Source organism: Ylistrum balloti, unplaced genomic scaffold (genome assembly GCF_031769215.1).
Source record: "Ylistrum balloti isolate Yb309-2 unplaced genomic scaffold, AGI_CSIRO_Ybal_v1 Utg369694, whole genome shotgun sequence".
NCBI lineage: Eukaryota > Metazoa > Mollusca > Bivalvia > Pectinida > Pectinidae > Ylistrum > Ylistrum balloti.
This window is the reverse complement of record NW_026781928.1, coordinates 116,703-138,273: the sequence shown is the minus strand read 5'-3', so window position 1 is coordinate 138,273 and position 21,571 is coordinate 116,703. Positions and strand designations below refer to the sequence as shown.

Sequence of the window (21,571 nt, the reverse complement as noted above, 5' to 3'; positions counted from 1 at the left end):
TACCACGTTCCATTTTGAACAAGGGGGAGGTTAATCCGTTAAATAAAACACAACTTTCAACATTTTTCAGTGGCGTAGCAAAACATTTTTAAGAGTTTGTGTACATATATCTCACTTATGTTTAAGCATACAAGCATACATTATTGCTACGCCTCTGTTTGTGTACATAACTTTTAGTAACATCCACGTCTTAGCATTTAATCCTAATTTATAACTTTTATATAGCAACCCAGCGTGCCAGACAGTGTCGAACGCTTTGTTGCTGTCTATGTTATAGTGCCCAAATTTCCCTATTATTATGTTTCGTGTAAGTATATGTGATAACGATTTTAACGTGATTTTTTGTCATGTTAAGTCTTACCTGATACTATATTTAGAAGTACAATTAATGAACACGTTTCGGACAAACACTCGCAAGTACATATCTTAAATATGGGAACGTTATATAAGCTAATTTGTTAGTAACAAAATTTAAATTGAATATATATTTGAATTTGGTTTTTATACACCTGTATAACGAAAGTATTTATTTCAATAAAAATAATTCTATCTGATAGCGGAATTTTTCGTATACACCTTTACCAGAGACGTATATATGTGTTATATACGTCTCTGCCTTTACATGTATATCAACAACGAAAAGAAAACAAATGCCCTTATAAGCGACAAATACCTTTAGTTCGTTTGATAAGCTTATCAAGATTACCTATTAAATACTTACCTGCGCTCTGCTATCCCGAGAGATTTTCCGTTGTGTTGACGAAATTATATAAATATGTAAGTAACATGGAATAGGATTGAGATCGTGCTCAATCACGGATTTGCAGATTACCTCCCTTAGATAGGAAGTCTTCAGACAGGTGTTCGAAATAAAGGTAAACACACAGGTAGAACAACGTCCAATCGTTATGCTATTGTGACAGGTAAAATTGTAGGTATGTGATTGCTTCAAAGGCTTTGTTGGGTATAATTTTAACGTTTACGCTGTTGTAATGTGACAGAATAGAAGATACAAGACCGACGAACGCAAGCCAAGCACATCGCAAATGCATCATTTAATCTTAATGAGAAACTGAACTAGGCTATCCTTAGCCGAAATTTAATTCTACAACTGAAACAACCATTTATCGTCAATCTTCACTTACTTTGGAAAGCACATTTCACTTTTTCACATTTTACCATATGCACCAGATAACTAACGATAAATATTTTCAATTAAATAAAAAAAAGTGCTAGAACTTTTCGAAAGTTCGGTGATAAATGATTCTGAGATTGTATCGACCTATTTCTTTCTAATATACAATTATTATCATTATCAATTACCTATTTTCCCATCAATTTCAAACGTAAAATTACAAGTACTCTCAGATATTGTATGACTCGTTGAATAATACAAAATGAAAGCTATTGGAAATGTACATGTGTTTAAAAAGTAAAATGAAAACCAAATATTTTTGTTTAAACAATAATATAACATTTTGTAGAATGTGTGGGTTATCATCAGAGAAATTAAGTTTGATAGTTCACCTGTCTGACTAGCAAGGACAGTGAAATGATCTTTGGAGCCTAACATATTTTGTGGGCTGGTGTAATATAAGGGGGCAGATAGTTTTAGTACCAGGTTGTTTATGTACTTCCAAAATATGTTGTTTCTGTACATTTGAAAATGTTTTCATTTATGTATTTAATAAGGTTTTTTATGGTGTTTTGTCATTAATAAATATTGCTCATTCCATTACTGAAAAACTGTTCACTCAAAATGATACTATAGCTATTTGAACCATTTTGTAAGTACAGAAATGACTTTTGTAAGTACCAAAACCACTGGGTACCAAAACAACTTGGTACAGAAATGACTAGAGTTAATAAAATTAAACGTCTTCATATGAAATTATCATAAAATTTAGTTATAGATATCAGCAGTACATTTATAAAATGTTTATTTTTCAGTTTTTTTCAGGGATTTTTGGGACTTGAACATTTGAGGCTCTGACTCAAACTTTCCCAGTGGGTTTCAATTAAATTTTGAGACCCAACTATATCTCTTAATATAAGGACTCATGAAAATTTTGGCATTGGTGTTCTGCACTTGTCTTCAAAAATCTTACAAAAAACACTGTTTTCTACGTCTGTGTGTCTCTGCATGATTTTCTGGATAAAACCATCATTCTGGCTATAATATACCATCATTCCTAATGGCTTCATGATACCATGATTGTCACACACCTAATGATATTACTGTATGACATAGTTCACTTATATTGAATGTTTTTGGTATAACCATTGATCTTGTTTAAATATCATTGTGATAATAATATCTTCTTTTTCAGAGGTCAAAGTTGATAAAAATGTGATTACTACGCAACAGCCTCAATCACTATGGCAACAACAACAGTCAGCAATGTTTCAGATGTTGTATCTTTTGTTACACAAAGTACAACAGTTGGACAAAGCACCCTCTTGGGTGTCCTTAACAATGGGACAGACAACTCAGCCACATCAAGTCCACTGACCATAGGAAACATGACAGGTTTGTATACATGTCTGGTATTACAGGGGCAGATAATCCAATGTTTTCTATAATGTTATCCAAGCTAATATTGTCATGAGCTATTATGGCATATGGCACTTTATCATATCTATAGTGTATTACCAATAACCTAATGTTTGACTTTGACACCTAGGTAGTATAACCTACATGAGTTTTGATTGGCTGACAGTTCACGTTGTTGCCATTGCAACGTGATAGCTGCTATTGTGATTCCAGAATGAGACTGAGGACAATATATGTTTCGTATCAGTCTAATAAAATATTGATTTTAGAAATATTTACAAAATATCTAAGTTATGTGATCAATAGAATCTTACATTTGTTTCCATTTCCTACTAGATTTTCATTTTTATGAACCTTATCACATACTGGTAATCTTTATTTTATGACAGTCACGATAGGTTCTGTAAAATTTCAAAAATCTCAGACTCTTTTGAACTTGTTTTTAATGTAAATCCATGTAACAAAACCTCTATATAACAAAACCTACACTTCATTTCAGCTATATTTTAGTGCTTGTGTGTTGTAATTTGCCAAACAAATAGGAATCTATAATATCTAATATATATTTTGAAAAACAACAAAATTTGAGATTATCATGTATTTTGGAAGGTAATATGGGTTTGGTCTCTTGTTTTTATAAAACTGTGTGGTCCAATCTACAGTAAATGCATAAAAACAAGCATAATATCACCATTTTAGTATTATTTGAGTGTTAAAATGATGTAATTAAAAATATCGATAATACACTTATATTGATATATGATATAGAGTTCATAAAATAATTTTTATTGCCTTCATACAATTTAGATTTGACTGCGACCTTTGAACTTTGTCACAGGTATTCTTACTAACCACACAACTCGTAACTGGTCAGACTTTAACCCGACAGATGATGAGAGTTTCTCTGAGGCGATGAGTCCTAAAGATGAGACGTTGTTTGTGGCCCTGATTATCATGGGAGTAATAGTACCCGCCATCTTTATTTTCTCATTCTTCATGATCTTCTGGAGACGTTACAAACAGCAACAACAAAGAAGGTGAAGTTTAAATTTTCTGTTTGTCATTTGATCTGCATATGTGAAGCTGTAAGCCAATGCCTGTTTCAGCACACCCACAGCCACATATGTATATCAATGGTCGCTAATAGTAATTATCAATGGTCACCAATATATATATATATATTTATCAATGGTCACTCGTAGCAAAAATCAGTGGTCAACTATATATATATATGTCAACAGACACCCATATATATATATATATATCAACAGATGCCCATATATATATATATATGTCAACAGACGCCCATATATATATATGTCATGCCTATATATATATATATATATATATATATATATATGTCAACAGAAGCCCATATATATAAAATCAATGAAGTAATAGCAGAACCACGGACAAGTGAATGGTCAAATTTTCGAGGCAACCTGCCCCTTTATCAAGACACAAATATTACATAAATAACATCACATACATAGAACAAAAAATAAATACAAAGTTATAAATCTAAATCGAAAGTGGTGGTGTTAATCTTGGTGTCTCGACAGGCCCTTTATAACGGACAAAAAACCATCTCAAGTTGTTGCATGTAAGGTGGTGATTAAAATATTAAAAATGTTTTACATAACATTAAATGTTTTGCACTCTAGACACTCAACATATATATATATATATATATCAACTGTTACTTTCATATATATATCCACTATTTACGGTAAATAATATCATGGTGCTGTAATAAGACTACCCTAAAATTTGATTGAAAATTAATGTGTTGGTCTTAAGGAATTGTTACAGAAAACATGGGGTAGTTTGATAATATTGTTTGGTTTTGTAGGGCACAAATGCTGCTTCAAAACGCACAGGATGTTCCCATGGATACCATTCCTTATCGTATGCAGGCAAGACTGGAGGCTGGTATTCTCTGATAAAAGGATAAACACTGAACATCAAGACAGAGGCACAAGTTATAGAACAGAATCTGAAATCAAAATGTCATCTTTAGTGGAGACTGTACAGGATCACTTAGTACAGTAGAGAATCTACACAGTCACTTAGTACAGTAGATAATCTACACAGTCACTTATTACAGTAGATAATCTATGGGGTCACTTAGTACAGTAGATAATCTATGGGGTCACTTAGTACAGTAGATAATCTATGGGGTCACTTAGTACAGTAGATAATCTATGGGGTCACTTAGTACAGTAGATAATCTATGAGGTCACTTAGTACAGTAGATAATCTATGGGGTCACATGGTATTAATAATAGAGATTCTACAGGAATTATTAGTACTAAAGAGTAGATATATAAAGTTTGAATTTACAAGAAATATGACGAATTTGTACCTTATGCATACTTGCCATTTTTTCTGATTTTTAGAGAGAGAGACTCTGGGTTTGTAGGTTTGATACTACATTATGTATATGTGTATGTATTTATGTATGTATATATATTGTATATATAGACAGTAGGATACGTTCTAGAATCTGTAGGATTACTATTAAATGTTACTATAGACAGTAAAGGATTATCATTACCTGCTAAAATCTATCTGTTATTGCCACCTTGTCTGTAACAGACCACAACCTTTCAACTTTGGAACTAATTTCTAACTAAAGGTTAGGAGAGTACATGAACCAATGATACATACAGTGAAATAATTATTTAAGAAATTTAATTTTTTACTAACGTTCAATTAAGTTTTAATGTCAAAATATTGATTTGTGATTTGACAGATATATCAGTATATGTTTTGTGTAATAAGTATAATTTAGATTCCTCTTTATCTCTGACAGGATCATAATCAGGTTTCCATTCAAAAGTAAACAAGGCCAGATTGTTCAGTTTGATAAGAATACGTAGGAATTATGATAAGGCCATACTAAGGTTCATTGGTGAAATTTGATCAGAGAAATAGCAGGCTTCTTTCTGTAATTTGTAGTGAAAAATTCAGAAATAGGAGTGAAAATTGAGCAAGGGAGATAACCCTTTATATAATTTTGGTATATTTTTTTTGAAACAAAGATGGTTGTTTGTTGAGTTGGAATAGCATAATTAATTTTGAAGTGAAGAATGTTTTTTTGGTATTTAATTCTTGACTTTATAAGGATTATTTTATATGGAAACAATATTAAGTTGCTTTTGAATATAACTGGTTTTATAAAAGTACCATATGAATGTATATCAATCCACCTTACAGTACATACTGAAATGAGATACTATGGTGGTTCTTTCTTATATTGAGTTTATTTAAACAATGGACTTGAATTTTGAACATTGAAGCATATTCTAAACATTTATTGTTATATACAGTAAATATTTCCTACCACTGAAGCCAGAATGATTATAAATGTGTTTACATATGCTTTGAAAAAGTTGACTAATAATTGTACATATGTTATTTTATGGATGTTAATATATTAAATCCCTGTTATATATATATCTGACATGAACTGGTATGTTGATATTTATATTACCTTTATGTAACTATAAACTGTTAAGTCTGTTGTACTTATATGAATAAGGGTAACAATACAGTATGAGGGAACTGTGATAGCTCATTTGACTAGATATATAATCTGGAGTGTAGATCTGAGGTTTGTGGTTCGACGCTCCCTACTGATGGCGGTTTGTGTTTCTCAGGAAGCTGATAAACAGACCGGTCTGTACTGAACGTGATTGTGGCCTTGGCTGAGACATTTTACACAAACTATGATCAAAGTTACTGAATATCTGGGGTTCTTGGTTTCATGATCCTTGTTTGGGATGGCTCTGGTTTCTATGGAAGTTGAGACCATGAATTGTCCAGAGTTATCATGGCTGTGTTCTAGGGTAAACATTTTATGCCAAATGTTCTAAATAAAATATGGTAGGCCTGTTTTTTTATTATTTTGTTCACTGATGTAGCCAGCTGCTTCAATGAGGCCCATCCAAAGGGAGGCACTGTTGTATAGATGTTGTGGTTAAGACACCCCCCCCTGTATATAAACAATAACAGATACATCCACCAGGCCCTGTTGTATAAATGTATTGGTTAAGACACCCCCCCCCCCACCCCTGTATATAAACAATAACAGATATATCCCAGGCCCTGTTATATAATGTTGTGGTTAAGATCCCCCCCCCTGTATATAAACAATAACAGATATATCCCAGGCCCTGTTATATAAATGTTGTGGTTAAGACCCCCCTGTATATAAACAATAACAGATATATCCCAGGCCCTGTTGTATAAATGTTGTGGTTAAGACCCCCCCCCCTGTATATAAACAATAACAGATATATCCCAGGCCCTGTTGTTATAATAGGTTATAACTGTTTTGTATATGGTGCTTAATTTTTGTATACCAGTTAAAACAACAACTTAAACTATATTAAACTTATATTGAATTTCTTCTCACAAAACACTTCTCTTTGGTTATTAATGGTGTTTGGTGAAATGTTGTATTTTTATGAAGTTTTGCATTTACACGTATATTTGTAACAGCCTAAACTTTGCAGTAATGTTGACAAACTGCTCCAGATGTTTCATCCTAACAGTTTCAGAGAAATCATTGTAAGGTGATGAAGCAATTATATTGATATTATAAATAAATAGATGTTGGTAAGGACATTTTCTTAAGGAATTTTGATTATAATTTGTGATAATGGGGTCGTATACAGAAATATAAAGAGACCTTTAATGTTATTGTAATAGTGGTCAATTTATCACTAATATTTATCTTGTTAACTGTTTATAACTTTAAAATGATTTTGTCAATTTCCCACAGCATTACTTAATTGTTTATAATATAGATTTATCCTAAAAATTTCACTCAGCATTACATGTCTATTTCCGTTGTATGATATATGTTTGTGTTCCGCTTGTTAAACTTGATATTCCTGGTTATGATGTACACTATAAATACTGGCAATGTTTTTTATCTACAGTCAAATATTATCTCAAAGTCCAAGTAACTGTGGGAAAACTTGCAGTTATCCAAGTATTTGATTTAAGTTAATTTGAATGTTTAGTGTTAATTTAGCCGACTGAATACTTAAAGTTAAAAGGGGTATTTGAGTTATATGTGTTTGAGGTAACGAGGTCGGACTGTATTGGTCAGAAGTCTGAAATATTTCAGTAAAGTGATGTTTTTTATGTTAGTTTAATGAAACACTAAAAGTTGTTTACATGTTTGTGCACTGTGAAATTTAACATCTTGATCTTATTGGAATACACCGCCACATAAATTTTTGCCATAAAGTGTTCAAACTGAAACATATTATTTTAGACATGTCATATATTTGGAATTGAAGACAAGGAACTAAAATTACATATTGTGGCTATTTTAAAATTAGAATTTTCCTTGTAAGTTATAATGTTAGAGGTATCTGATACCCATTAGTATGCCATGGTGGTTCTGTTGTCATTAACATTGTTTTTATTTAGAGAACCTGACATTTGTACTCAGATTGATCAAGATTTACATGGCAGGTGTCATTAAGGAAGTAGAAGATGCTTACACTTTAGGAACACCTGGTTTTATTCTCCTTTTACTTTTTCAGTAGTCTCTGTGTAAATACAGATTTTGCCCTTGTTTCATAGAATTCTCAGTTTGAACTAAGACCCGTAGTCATGTCAGTATTTTCTTGTTGTTTTGTTTTTTCATTTGTTTAACAATCATATCAGTAATTCCAGAAATTTGTAAATACGGAAGAAATCATAATGTCTGGAGACTGAAATACATATCATTTGTGCCTTGGTTGTATGTTGAACAAGTGTTGTGAAATATACCCACTGCCTTTGCTATTAATGGTTAATTCTTTTAAATAAGTAAGTTCACATAAGTTTCTTTCTAAAACTGACATTCTGAGGATTATTTATTTTGGCAAATTTGTAGAGAATTCTAGAGTTTGCATCATTAATGATTTTTCTGTGACGGGGTTATAGAGTAATTTTAATGTGTTATCAAACTAATAAAAATGAGTTATTTGTCATTAGAAAAAATTTGAATTTGTACATACACACATGAACATGAGATGTTTATATGGTATCGTATTGTTTTTCATTATGAGTTCCAGACTTACACCTAGTACATATACTTTAGTGTTTTGTTTTCTCTCTCTGTATATGTAATGATTAACCACTTTAATCTGTGCCATGAACAAACTTTCCTTTATTTCATAAATTATTCATACTTTTCTTATAAAGAATGTGGAAATACTTGGAATGCATGTAAACTGTTAATATATTTGTAAATATTGAGAATATTAGATATGGAACAATTTTGAGCCATAAACAATTTTTTTTGTATGTTCTGTCAGTCTTTTGTATCTGTAAAGGGTGTCATTTTTGTGAAAAAAGATGCATTGAAGAATTTTAGATTGACTGTCAAAATGTTAGTCTGTTTGTGGGCAATATATCACTTTTTCATGATTTTTAATTTCAGTGTAACCATGACAATTTTCACCATCAAAAAGAACATCCTTTACAGAAACTGAGTATCACAGTGTATTAAAGTGTATCATAAAATTTGTCACAATATCACAGTGTATAATAGTGTATCTTAATAGGTGTCACAATATATCATACCCTATCATAGTATGTTTTCACAGTATAATACAGTGTATTACAGTATGTGTCACAGTGTATCACAGTATGTGTCACAGTGTGTGTCACAATATATCACAGTATGTGTCACAGTGTATCACAGTATGTGTCACCAAGAAACTTAGAAATGAGAAGTATACCTACTGAATCGACAGATATGATGATTCTATTGTAAGATACTTTATACTACTGTGGGTAAGGACAACCCTTATGAACCCTTATAAACAATAAAATACTGATTTGTAGTTCACATGATAATGCCAGTGAGTATGGTGAAAGATCTGTCATCTGTCAACTTTTAACTTAGTCTAGAAAACTACCAGCACCTGGATACTGATATTTGGTATGACAGTACAAGTATCTATGTTTGAATAAAATATTTTTCCTCATTTGAATGACCTTGACCTTTTCTTGTTTAGAGGTTGTATTTTCCTACCTCAAGGACTTAACAAACATTCCTATTATTCCTATTATAGTGTATTTGTGACCTATCATATAGGGGCTGCTCTGTCTGTATATCTAACTTCAGTTAAAGGTAGGAAATGTGGTTCGGACCACAAACAGATTGTTTCTCATGAAATTTGAGATCCTCTTTTTTCATGGTTGTGTTCTAACACTGAACACTTTACCTCAATCGCTGCGAACAACAAGTGGTGGGCCTCTCACAAGGTGTTTATTGAGGTAACGACCAGGTCATTAAGAAGGTTGTACATCAAAATACCTTCGTTTTTCATGATTTGATAAATCCAGCAATCAGTACCTGCCATCCCAGGTAGAGTTATCTACCTTTACGGCACATTATATTGTCATTTTTGCTGAGTTATCCCCTATAACTAAGCAGATATATATTGCCATTCTTCAGAAAATTACCTCCCTTGAAAATGTGTTTGTATATTTATCATATCATAGACAAAGATAAATCCATCAGTATGGTAAATTTAATGTTTTTATAAAAAACAAAGAGGATCTAGAAGCCTTACAGATGTTACAGTGGTAAAAGCTGACCAATAACATATACACTAATTTAATGTGATTGTGTGGACTAAATTGTCTTTCTATTGTTTCTTGATTAGAGATATTTTTCGTGTTGGCCCTTCATCCAAGATCAATGAGACATTTGCCCTTGGATATATGATAAATTCATCCTTGATTTGTATTTAGCCATTTTTGTTACACAGTACTTTTCCTTTAGGCCAGATTTTCAGATCTTTTGTAAATTCTGTAAGTAGTTTCCTTTGGTAATTGGCTGTAAAAACAAAATGACCAGCATATTTGACAGAGAAAAAAGGAACAATAAATGCCAACACAATGCATCAGAAATTCATTATCGAAATGAACACAAATATGAAAATGAAGGAATATCTGATTAAACCAAATGGTCAATATATATATTATATGTAATAAGATATGGAGTGGTGGTTTTTGTTATGTAATAAGATATGGAGTGGTGGTTTATGTAATGAGATATGAAGTGGTGGTTTATGTATTGAGATATGGAGTGGTGGTTTATGTAATGAGATATGGAGTGGTGGTTTATGTAATGAGATATGGAGTGGTGGTTTATGTAATGAGATATGGAGTGGTGGTTTATGTAATAAGATATGGAGTGGTGGTTTATGTTATGTAATGAGATATGGAGTGGTGGTTTATGTTATGTAATGAGATATGGAGTGGTAGTTTATGTTATGTAATAAGATATGGAGTGGTGGTTTATGTAATAAGATATGGAGTGGTGGTTTATGTTATGTAATGAGATATGGAGTGGTGGTTTATGTAATGTAATGAGATATGGAGTGGTGGTTTATGTAATGTAATGAGATATGGAGTGGTGGTTTATGTTATGTAATTAGATATGGAGTGGTGGTTTATGTTATAAGATATGGTGGTGGTTTAGTGATGGTTTATGTTATGTAATAAGATTATGTTATGTAATAAGATATGGAGTGGTGGTTTATGTTATATAATAAGATATGGAGTGGTGGTTTATGTTATGTAATGAGATATGGAGTGGTGGTTTATGTTATGTAATGAGATATGGAGTGGTAGTTTATGTAATGAGATATGGAGTGGTGTTTTATGTAATGAGATATGGAGTGGTGGTTTATGTTATGTAATAAGATATGGAGTGGTGGTTTATGTAATGAGATATGGAGTGGTGGTTTATGTAATGTAATGAGATATGGAGTGGTGGTTTATGTAATAAGATATGGAGTGGTGGTTTATGTAATGTAATGAGATATGGAGTGGTGGTTTATGTAATGAGATATGGAGTGGTGGTTTATGTAATAAGATATGGAGTGGTGGTTTATGTTATGTAATGAGATATGGAGTGGTGGTTTATGTTATGTAATGAGATATGGAGTGGTGGTTTATGTAATGTAATGAGATATGGAGTGGTGGTTTATGTAATAAGATATGGAGTGGTGGTTTATGTTATGTAATGAGATATGGAGTGGTGGTTTATGTAATGTAATGAGATATGGAGTGGTGGTTTATGTTATGTAATGAGATATGGAGTGGTGGTTTATGTAATGTAATGAGATATGGAGTGGTGGTTTATGTAATAAGATATGGAGTGGTGGTTTATGTTATGTAATGAGATATGGAGTGGTGGTTTATGTAATGTAATGAGATATGGAGTGGTGGTTTATGTTATGTAATAAGATATGGAGTGGTGGTTTATGTTATGTAATAAGATATGGAGTGGTGGTTTTTAGATAATGAAGGAGAAACACAGTAAAATATCCTGTGACTTATTTTATTTTCTATGACTTCACAGTAGTAATAACTACACAAATGTATAAAAATAACACACAACATATAGGTTATATCACAGCTTCAGCTTTTTAGCACAAGGACTTGGTATTTTCATTCATTTTTAGCTGCATTTATATCTGTTCCTAACTTGAGGTGTTCACAGAAACTAAGACTTATCAGGTCCTGTATGTTTAATACATGACATGGAGGTGACGTTACGAATACCAAGAGTATAGTATTACAATGCTTTCTTATAACCTCAAGTGAAAATCGTAACTCTTTTGTCTACAGAACTCCAGAACTAGTATACAAGGAAATGAAACGATTTGGAAATTGAATGAAACGAAAGATAATATACTTTTACTTATCTATCTATTTATAAATTTATTTTCTTTAGTTTCTTTTCGATCCTTTCGCTTCATATTTTGTATCAACACGTTAAACAATGATATAGATTGGGTTTGCCTGCCGTAGTTTTTCTACGCTCCGACAGACTTCGCTTCGCAAATTCATCGAGCACACTAGTGTAGCGGACAACAGTTGTAGCTAAGACAGGTGATCCGGTCTAAACAAAGATATGACTAGCATTGAAACAATTATGATGGCATGGACCGAAAGTTTTATCGTATCCTAACAGTATAACATTTCAGTAAGGTTGAATATCGATCGGTGATTTTCTAGCACGTTGATAGATTTAGTGACTAACACACGGAGATGTTCATACAAAATAAAGTCTATTGAAGTGTCTTGTAACGTGCTGCCTCACGTCACATGTCATCTTTATCCACCATTAGAAATGTCATGTCGGGTTCCGGTTCCGGTACATGTGCCACGCGAACACGTGACATTCGGGTGGGTTTCTGGGAAAGAAAGAGAACAAATGTACTTTCAGAAGCGAAGTTACAAAACAATTATTTCCTTGTCATTTACACGAGAAGTTGGATTGGAGAAGTATCCTATCAGTACAGTTTCAATTATTGTCCGGCGGAAACGGAAGCTCATTATTATCTATTTTTAGTTTTGTATCATTGATTATGTTAATAATCCACGTGTTTCCACGTGAAAAAGATGCTTTAATAAATACAGCTGGGACATAACTTTATCGCCGGTACGGAACTGCACGTGTGATTCAAACACCCTGTATGATGTATTATCAGTATTATACCCGGCCCTTAATAAAATCTTTCAAGATACATCTATGTTCTTCTTTATTGTTTACAAAAATGGCAAAATGCATAATTTATGTAAACTATTGTCAAAAAATATGTATGAATTACATTAAAATTTACAATACTATGGACGTAATGATATATGAAAAACACACCCGCTTGTATCGTTTGTTAACCTGTCGATCACTTTTCCACGTGCTTCCTAGTAGTTTCAGTGCCTTTTCCTGTACAACACAACATAGAAATCACTGACTGGAGAAAGTTTTAAACATTCATTACATAAACTATTTAACAAACAATTAAACTCCTTATTTTGTCCCCAAAAGTTTAGAAATCAGTGAAGTGTATCGATATATTTTTTTCTTATAATTTCACAAAAGGAAAAACTGCAGTTCATATCTGGTTTAAATTTTATAACTTTATCAAAAACAGATTACTATTTCTGAAACTGTGTGTAATTTACATCCGGGCATGCATACAAGTACAATTTCGTTGGCTTGAAATTTAAAATTCGCCCGTTTTAAATCCGCCGTGAAAATTTCAAAAATAGTAGTAGGGACTCCGACAATAAAATGATTTAGAATGTAACTGGAGTAATTGGAACTATACAAGTAGTGGAAAGAGTCCTACACCGTAAACTTTGCCCCTAAAATTCTTACTATGTTCTCGGGTCCCTGTGGAAAGAGTCCTACACCGTAAACTTTGCCCCTAAAATTCTTACTATGTTCTCGGGTCCCTGTGGAAAGATCCCGACACCTTGAACTTTGCCCCTAAAATTCTTACTATGTCCTCGGGTCCCTGTGGAAAGATCCCGACACCGTAAATTTTGCCCCTAAAATTCTTACTATGTTCTCGGGTCCCTGTGGAAAGATCCCGACACCGTGAACTTTGCCCCTAAAATTCTTACTATGTTCTCGGGTCCCTGTGGTTCGAGAGCTTTATAACACAGTTTTCAGTGAAGTAAATTTAATGCGTTAAATTATTGAAGTTACCTCATATTTTAGTTCCTTGGCTTTTAACTCATTACGGCGTAGCAAATACTGGAAAGAAAAACAGCGTATTTATAGATAGAATTCATCAGGTACATTTAAGGTTTGTTTCTATTTTTAACTCTTACTGGTGTCCCCAGCTTCAATATATATTTGTTTTATAGTAATTGTGATTTTAATCTATTTTAAGATAATTAAAACATCGTTGTTTTTAAAAATTCGTACATACTTTGATCTGCATTGTTTTCTATGAATGTAGCCAAAAATTGTAAAAAAGCGAAAAACTTCATTCAAAACGAATACTATTTCTGGTACATGAACAGATCTGTATTTTTGCCCGGAACAATGAAAGAAAAAACTAATTAAATATCAAGTCAAAAGAATCTTAATTCAAACTCAAATTCAATAAAACTTAAGCAAGATATAAACGACAGAAAAAATTAAAGGACTGGGGAGCTCGTGAAAAAAGTACTAGGAGAATAAGACCAGGTGCTCGGAAAGGGTAAGCGTCTTCTGCATCGTCGACGACACCCACCATGTAAATAATATAACGTTCTCAAATGTAACAACTGAAAGTCAGTTAATTTTACCTGTACGATAAGAATGACTCCGTAAAAGATGTGGAACAGTAGGAATATGATCAGGAAAGACATGAACGCCCAGAAATCCATCACGGCTCCAAGTGTGGCGTTATAAGTAAATCTCGAGATGACCGCGTGCCATATACATACAATGTAGGTAAATAATAGCCCGAACAACACGTATCTGTCCTGCAAATAAAACAACAACTAGTTACGTCACTGTTTATGGAGGATGTCATGCCAAGAGTGATTTTTTTAGTCTACTTGAATATATCTTTAAAAATTTTGAAATGGGTGTTTTCGCCAATGTCAATACATACAGTATAAAGTATGTTCATGTCACAGTAATGTATAATGTATATATGGAAATAAAATAATCGAGCACACTGACGGGGCGTTATTCACTGACAAAGTGATAGTAATGCGACGTTATATATAACATCAGGATGTACGCATAACGATGTCAATGACATGTTACAAGATAGAACAATCACACGTTGTATTTGCGCAGAGTAGAAAGTGACATATAGACGAAATACGTAGGCGTTTTATGTGTTGTACGTAACAGATGTGAACATTGGAGCGTAACACATAGATTTTATTCAGTTGTGGATAATGTTTGTTTGTGCAGTACTCTTCACGTGTTGATTTTGTATGAACCACGTGACGTGCATGTGTAATAATCACAATGTGTGACGTACACTGTATGTTAGATGAATATGCGCTGTACGTTAGTTTTCTGTGTGCAAAAACAGCATTTGTATATGCGAAGTTCGTAACCAGATTGTGTGAAGTACGTTAAATTTTGGAAGAATCTGTGCAGTACTAGAATATGTGTGTGTTCTACGTAGCATGTATTTGTGATGTTCGTAACCTGGTTGTGTTGTGTACGTAGGATATACAGTATTTGCTTACCAGGTGTGTGTAGTAGGAAATCTTAGGAATGTTGGCACTCGCTACCGACTTGAACGTCACACTGGTCAACATAAGGGTGATGGACAGTTGGAGGCGATTCTGGGGCAGCGATCGATCCACAGCAAACGTCGCCAAGGACATAGAGCTGATTAAGGTCTGTTTGAGGTGAAAAAAAAGTGGAAAGACACATTGTACAATTTCTTAAGGTGATGAAGGAATGATACTTTTATTTGTGGTCAAGAATTCAACATTGTTAAATCATAATGTCGTTTGTGTCAAGATAGAATAATGACGTCTTTTTTATGTATTATATATTCTAAATTTTAGCTGTTGTATTAAATGTTGTTTCACTCTGACCAAGTAGAAATATCACACTTCAGTCCTTACCTACCATGATGAGAATGACATTCCAGACGAAGAAACCGGCCCGCCTTACAGCACAACAACCTACCACGAGCCAAGGGAACTGGATGTGCTTCTTGGTAGAAAACTCTCTTGTCGACACCTAGAGAACGACACCGAGGACATCACAAGAATGAACCACCAGAGGAGTGAAGTCGCCATTATTTTCATTTATTTGTCCAATTGATTGTTTTTTTCTGTCGACATTTATCTTTTATGACGTGAATACTAGAGTTCCTTTCTCCAGTCATTGAGCGTGAGCCTGGTCGTTTACTGGGCGATAAACAGCGGAAGTGTGTCACTTTATGAATTAAATAGCAACGAAAAGATGAAGACTCTGATAATCTATTTTACTGTTTGTGGCTATTTGGTGTATGAAACAGGAAGCGCATGTGGATGAACCCACCAAATGATTAAAACGATAATTCAACTAGACTAGCTTGGCCAAGAGAATTGAAATGACAACAAACATAAAAAAAAATGCTTGGGACTATATCCGAGTATGTCACCGTTGGATGGCCTGAAAGGTTTGGTAGAGTGAATCAGAAACAAGCTATCTCCAGGACATTTCCAACTTAATCCAGTACTTCTCTTTTTAAGTACTTCCTTACCTTTCTTCCCCTACATTTCCCCTACATCTGACTATAATCCACCTCTAAGTAACTCCCAATTAAACAACATCGTTTAATCTATTCTAGAATATTCTGACTGAACCGTCGCTTATTTCACATGCCTCCGTATTGTTTCGTTTTTTCTCGCGATTCAGTCCTTCAAACCATCCTGATCAAACATCATTTCGCTTCTCTCCTAGTCAGCCATCCAAACAACTTAACCCTCATTAAAAAAAAAACCCTAGTAAACCTTGATGTACCCCCGTCTCCTTAGTTAAAACCCTTACTTACCTCTTGGACAGCCTCTACGTAGTCATAAAGTAACCACTCTTGTTCGTCCACAAAACACGTGACATTGATGGCGCTAATTTCCTTGTCGTCTTCCTTGATCGTCACCTTGCTCTCTGGTAACTCTGAGGTGATTTGGAGGCTCAAACTCTGGGATCAGAACGAGGCTGTTTGTGAGTTGGTTCAGAAAGAGGCAGTAAGTGAGGGGGTTCATAACGAGGTACTTAATGGTTGAGTTCAGAAAGAGGTAATAATTTATCGTGATTAAAACAAGTGAGTTGGTTCATAAGAGGCAACTCGTGAGAAGGACGTGTATTTCATTGTTGTTGGTTACGATAGAACGGATTATCTCCCTTATTAATTATATTTGTTTCCATATATTAAATTTATCATTGCGTGTTAGAGAAAAAATAATGAACGGAGTTTTGTCTTATTAATTGTAAATCATGCATAAAATTCTTATTGCAACTGAAAATACAAACTTAATACGTAAGTGTCCCGAAATCATTGGTCACACAGGACCAATATAATTACGTTACATATAACACGAAACAAAACAAACACCACTCTGATTTTACCTGGTAATCAAACGGGAAATCCATGAGTTCTAGTTTCTCGGAGAAATGACCCTTGATACGTCGTTTCTCCACGACGTAAGCTAACCCTTCCTTATCATGGACCAGTTCTTTCCACGTGCGGTCTTTAGTGGAGTCTAAGACATTGTGTACCAGGAGACGTGGACTCCAGAACTCGGAGAGGTCTTTATCCGACACCTGACACAGGAGAGATCATCTTGTTAGATTTAAAGTTCTGTTTTCCAAACGAAAATATCATGTATGATACATTAAGCACACAGGTAAATATTTCATTCAATGACCACAAGCTGGTGGAGAACATAACACTATTATCAACATTCTAAAGAAAAGATATTATTGTCAGTGGAACACATACACAATTGATAAGATATTTTAGACACATTTCTAGACATACAGATTTAATGGGACGGAGTGTGTCATACCTCTTCCTATCACTCCGTCAGTTGCGCAGGTTTGAAATTATTGATACATAAAACTCGACATATATATTTTTTGTTAATCAATGAGATGATTTATTTAACAATGCATACTTGTGTAAAAGTTTAAAGAAAAAGTTTTAAAGGCTTGCATTAAGTATATATTTACGAATTAAATTCTAGATGTTGCCTCTCCTGTGAGTTATCTTCTATACACGCTTCACATTTAACATCAGATCCATCCTGCCAACAAACCATGCTGACAGAACAGAAACGTTATTTATATAATTCTATTTATTTATTTATTCCTTTCCTATTGTCATCTTTTCCCGAAATCATTCTCTGTAATAGGTAAAGAAGTCAGAAATCGAATGATTTTCTTATTACTATGTCCGTCCTACCGTCCTGTTGTCCAGTTGTATTTCCCGCCATCTTGCCTGTATGAAAACATCCGCCACAAAGTTCTCCTTAATTGTGTCTATCTCGCCTACCTTCAGGAAAACCACCTTGACGTACACATGTTTCTGTGGAGACAAATCAATACCTGTATATACACAGAGTTATGTCCCTTTGAAGCCTCTCGGTTACTGTATAAAGGATGTATTTGTGTCCCCGCCATTTCAGGGTTGGGGACACGTAATGTTACCATTGTCTGTCACTTTATCATCACCCTATACATCAGATAGAGATATACTACTGAATTTTATGTAGTTGCATACATCATGATAGGTAGGTCAAACTCTGATTATTTTCCATGGTTGTATCCATTTAACCTAAGAATTCTAAATAAGATTAACAAATAAAATGTAAGACCAAACTTTGACAGTTATGGCGAACTCCAGTGGGAAATACCAAACACTTCATAAAAGAGCCAGTAACACTATGAAATTCTAAACATTTCATCTGTCTTCGTTGGAGGCATTCGTGTCCCTCGGACAAATCTAGTTTTCGAGGGTTTAAATTTCGACGATTTCACCAAAGGTTAGCTTAGATGATGCATTGTTCTCGTAACTAAACGAATTATGGATAATATAATTTAATATAAGGTTTTTTCAGGACTCTAATTTATCCTTGAATTCAAATACAGAACTGCAAGAAAATATGATCACGAGGCTGACCTATTATAAACTCTGAAACTAAGAGGAATTTCGCCTGGAAGAAAATAGATAATTGGACTTTTTGAAAAACGTGCAGTGCTCCCAACACGGTAACTTGCAGACACGGACGTCTGGGTTTTGTTGATGACTTTTATACCCCTGAATCGAAACATCGGGGAAATATTGTTTTTGTGCTGTCTTTTTGTTTATTTTCAACTTTAACCCACATATATTGCACCGTAGGAGGCAGGGCTTGCTTTTACTGGTACTTGTGTTCCTTGTGGTAAGACAACGCCGATGGTGCCAATTTTTTTTACCATTTGACCTTGACCTTTGACCTACATTAGAAAAAACTTAAACATTGGCCTTTACTATTGCACAAGGCAGGCATACGTGTTTCACAAAGTGTACATGCAGATAGCACATGCCTTACATAATACGGTTTTAATGCTCCACTTCAAAGTTTTGTTACAATCGGAGGCATAGTGTTCTATAAACACATCTTGTTCTGATATTTATATTGCAAACCAATTAAACACTTAATGTCAAGATCTGGATAAGTTCACATCAACAAATAAATTCATTCATTCGAGTTATACAAGAGCTAAAATATGTAAATCGTTTGAATTTAGTCCGTGTATCAGGATACTGACCATCTTAACAAGCTTGTTTGGTGGTGAACACCGAACGTGGGTAGAACCAGGTAAGAACTGGTGATAAATAATTAATATACACAGGTATATATATATATATAAAGGAAGGGTCAATACAGTTCCTAATTATGTGTAGAAGTACATATTATCACTGACCTCTTACACGCGTAGGTAATGACCGAAGTTTAAGGTTATGCCACATGTACAGTAACAAATAAGGCCAAGGGTTTTGATAAATTCTGTGATTCATGAAAGTCTACATACACTAAAGATGGGGCTGTCATTCAGCGGAATATTGTCTAAACCATCTGAACTGGTTCGTAAATAAAAATAAAAACAATAAAAAATAGGTCACATTTGCAACAGACGTTCTCAGCTCCCCGTGAGTTAGACAGTCCAAAATATATCACGAATGTGGTTTTTTTTAATCTAAGCTCACCATGATGAATGATCCATTTTCTGTCGTGTTTATTTTTCATGTCACTATGTACGTGTGAAAGGAATAAGTCCAGTGCGCATGCTTGGAACAAATGACATACATACACACTGTGTATGTTATGGTTGATTACGATTACCATTACGATGTTAAATCATTGTCAAAATTGATTTGTATACTCAAAAGAAACAAAACTAATATATCACTTTACAATATATATATATATCATTGATTTGATTAAAGAGTGACACAACAGCGTTGAGACCCATGTTTCGTGTCTTACAGATTTTGGTTTCATATTCGGAAAGTGATGTTATGGATCTTTATTCCGAAATACTATCCAAGTCTTACATTCCAATTTCTTAATCCAGAAGAGTGTATTTCGGATTACCAGATAACTGTTACCACATTCCAGGCTGTTTGTTTATTACCTTTGTGTTTTTGACTGGCGGTAGTCTACCGTCCATGTCATATGTTGACGTAAGCCTCGTTTTAATCCGATAATCCGACTGCCGTTAATCCATCAGATAATGTGGTCCAGCATTGGTCCTGTAAGATAGGATAATTCTGTACAATACTCCGGGAATGTGTGTGGACAGTAACCCTACCATGCAACTATCATCATGTGTTCAGAAGGATAGATTCTAACACAAACATTCTTATATACATACGTAAATTTTTGTAGGTAGATTTTGTACTGATTAACCATGACCCAATATTTTGTTTATAACGAGTTCGTGTGTTATGTACAGGTAAGGTGTAATGAATAGCGATTCAAGTCGATGATTGATTAATTTAAATCCGGAGGTCTATAAGAGAAATTAACTTCGGGGTGTTAATAACACGTGTTTGATCTTGATTGACAATAAAATAGTTACCTACACAGTCAATTCTATAGTTGTTGATATATTAAACATAACCGGACGTAAATATAAGGGTTTACCTATGCCCAGTTACATTGACAACAGTGCATTGTTTACCATCTGATGCCATTTTTTATCTGTAATCTGTTTACCATCTCGTCTCACTATTTTAGACCATAGTGTACATAGGATTACAGTACAGCCGAAAAAGTTGGTCGGTTCAATACCATCTCTACCCTACGTACGTCAGTGCTAGTACGCTCCACACTGGTCATTTATCCGATGAAGGGCATAAACGTCACAATGTAATATTCTACCGGTTGTGTTATAAGATGAGAATGACTGTGTTATCATAGAAATATCACAATGTAATCTTCTGATATAAAATCTATTCTACAACTCGGTTGTAATATAACAAGGACACTGCTTTGGAATGAGCGCGATATGATCAATTAAAGATAACTGTTATTAGAATATCGATTTACAAAAACCAAGTTTATGTACTTTATAGATCTAGAGACACCTGTCGATACGTCAATATTTGTCATTAGGATGCCACGTTGAATCAGGAAAGACACACTTGGTAATGCTCACGAAATCGCGGTTAAAGATCCGCGGTTGTTTGGCTCGACACA

The 21,571-nt window shown here is 33.9% G+C and overlaps 2 protein-coding genes across 4 annotated transcripts; one reads left to right on the top strand and one right to left on the bottom strand.

The window, feature by feature from the left end:
• Nucleotides 1–868: 868 nt before the first annotated feature.
• Nucleotides 869–6,544, top strand: LOC132565130 (uncharacterized). 3 transcript variants are annotated; one of them, XM_060229740.1, is made up of 4 exons: nucleotides 869–935; nucleotides 2,331–2,530; nucleotides 3,393–3,591; nucleotides 4,407–6,544. In XM_060229740.1, the coding sequence occupies exons 2-4, from the start codon at nucleotides 2,380–2,382 to the stop codon at nucleotides 4,495–4,497; spliced, it is 441 nt and encodes a 146-aa protein (XP_060085723.1). In that variant the 5' UTR covers nucleotides 869–935; nucleotides 2,331–2,379; the 3' UTR covers nucleotides 4,498–6,544. The 3 variants fall into 3 exon arrangements, with proteins under 3 accessions (XP_060085723.1, XP_060085724.1, XP_060085725.1); XM_060229741.1 differs by having other exon boundaries at nucleotides 882–931; XM_060229742.1 differs by having other exon boundaries at nucleotides 892–923.
• A 6,143-nt stretch (nucleotides 6,545–12,687) lies between these two features.
• Nucleotides 12,688–20,540, bottom strand: LOC132565134 (gamma-aminobutyric acid receptor subunit rho-2-like). The gene is made up of 10 exons (XM_060229744.1): nucleotides 20,505–20,540; nucleotides 18,289–18,411; nucleotides 17,454–17,648; nucleotides 16,879–17,025; nucleotides 15,966–16,079; nucleotides 15,575–15,730; nucleotides 14,669–14,848; nucleotides 14,082–14,129; nucleotides 13,245–13,313; nucleotides 12,688–12,780 (listed from the first exon to the last, which is right to left on the bottom strand). The coding sequence occupies exons 1-10, from the start codon at nucleotides 20,538–20,540 to the stop codon at nucleotides 12,688–12,690; spliced, it is 1,161 nt and encodes a 386-aa protein (XP_060085727.1).
• Between the last annotated feature and the right edge of the window lie 1,031 nt (nucleotides 20,541–21,571).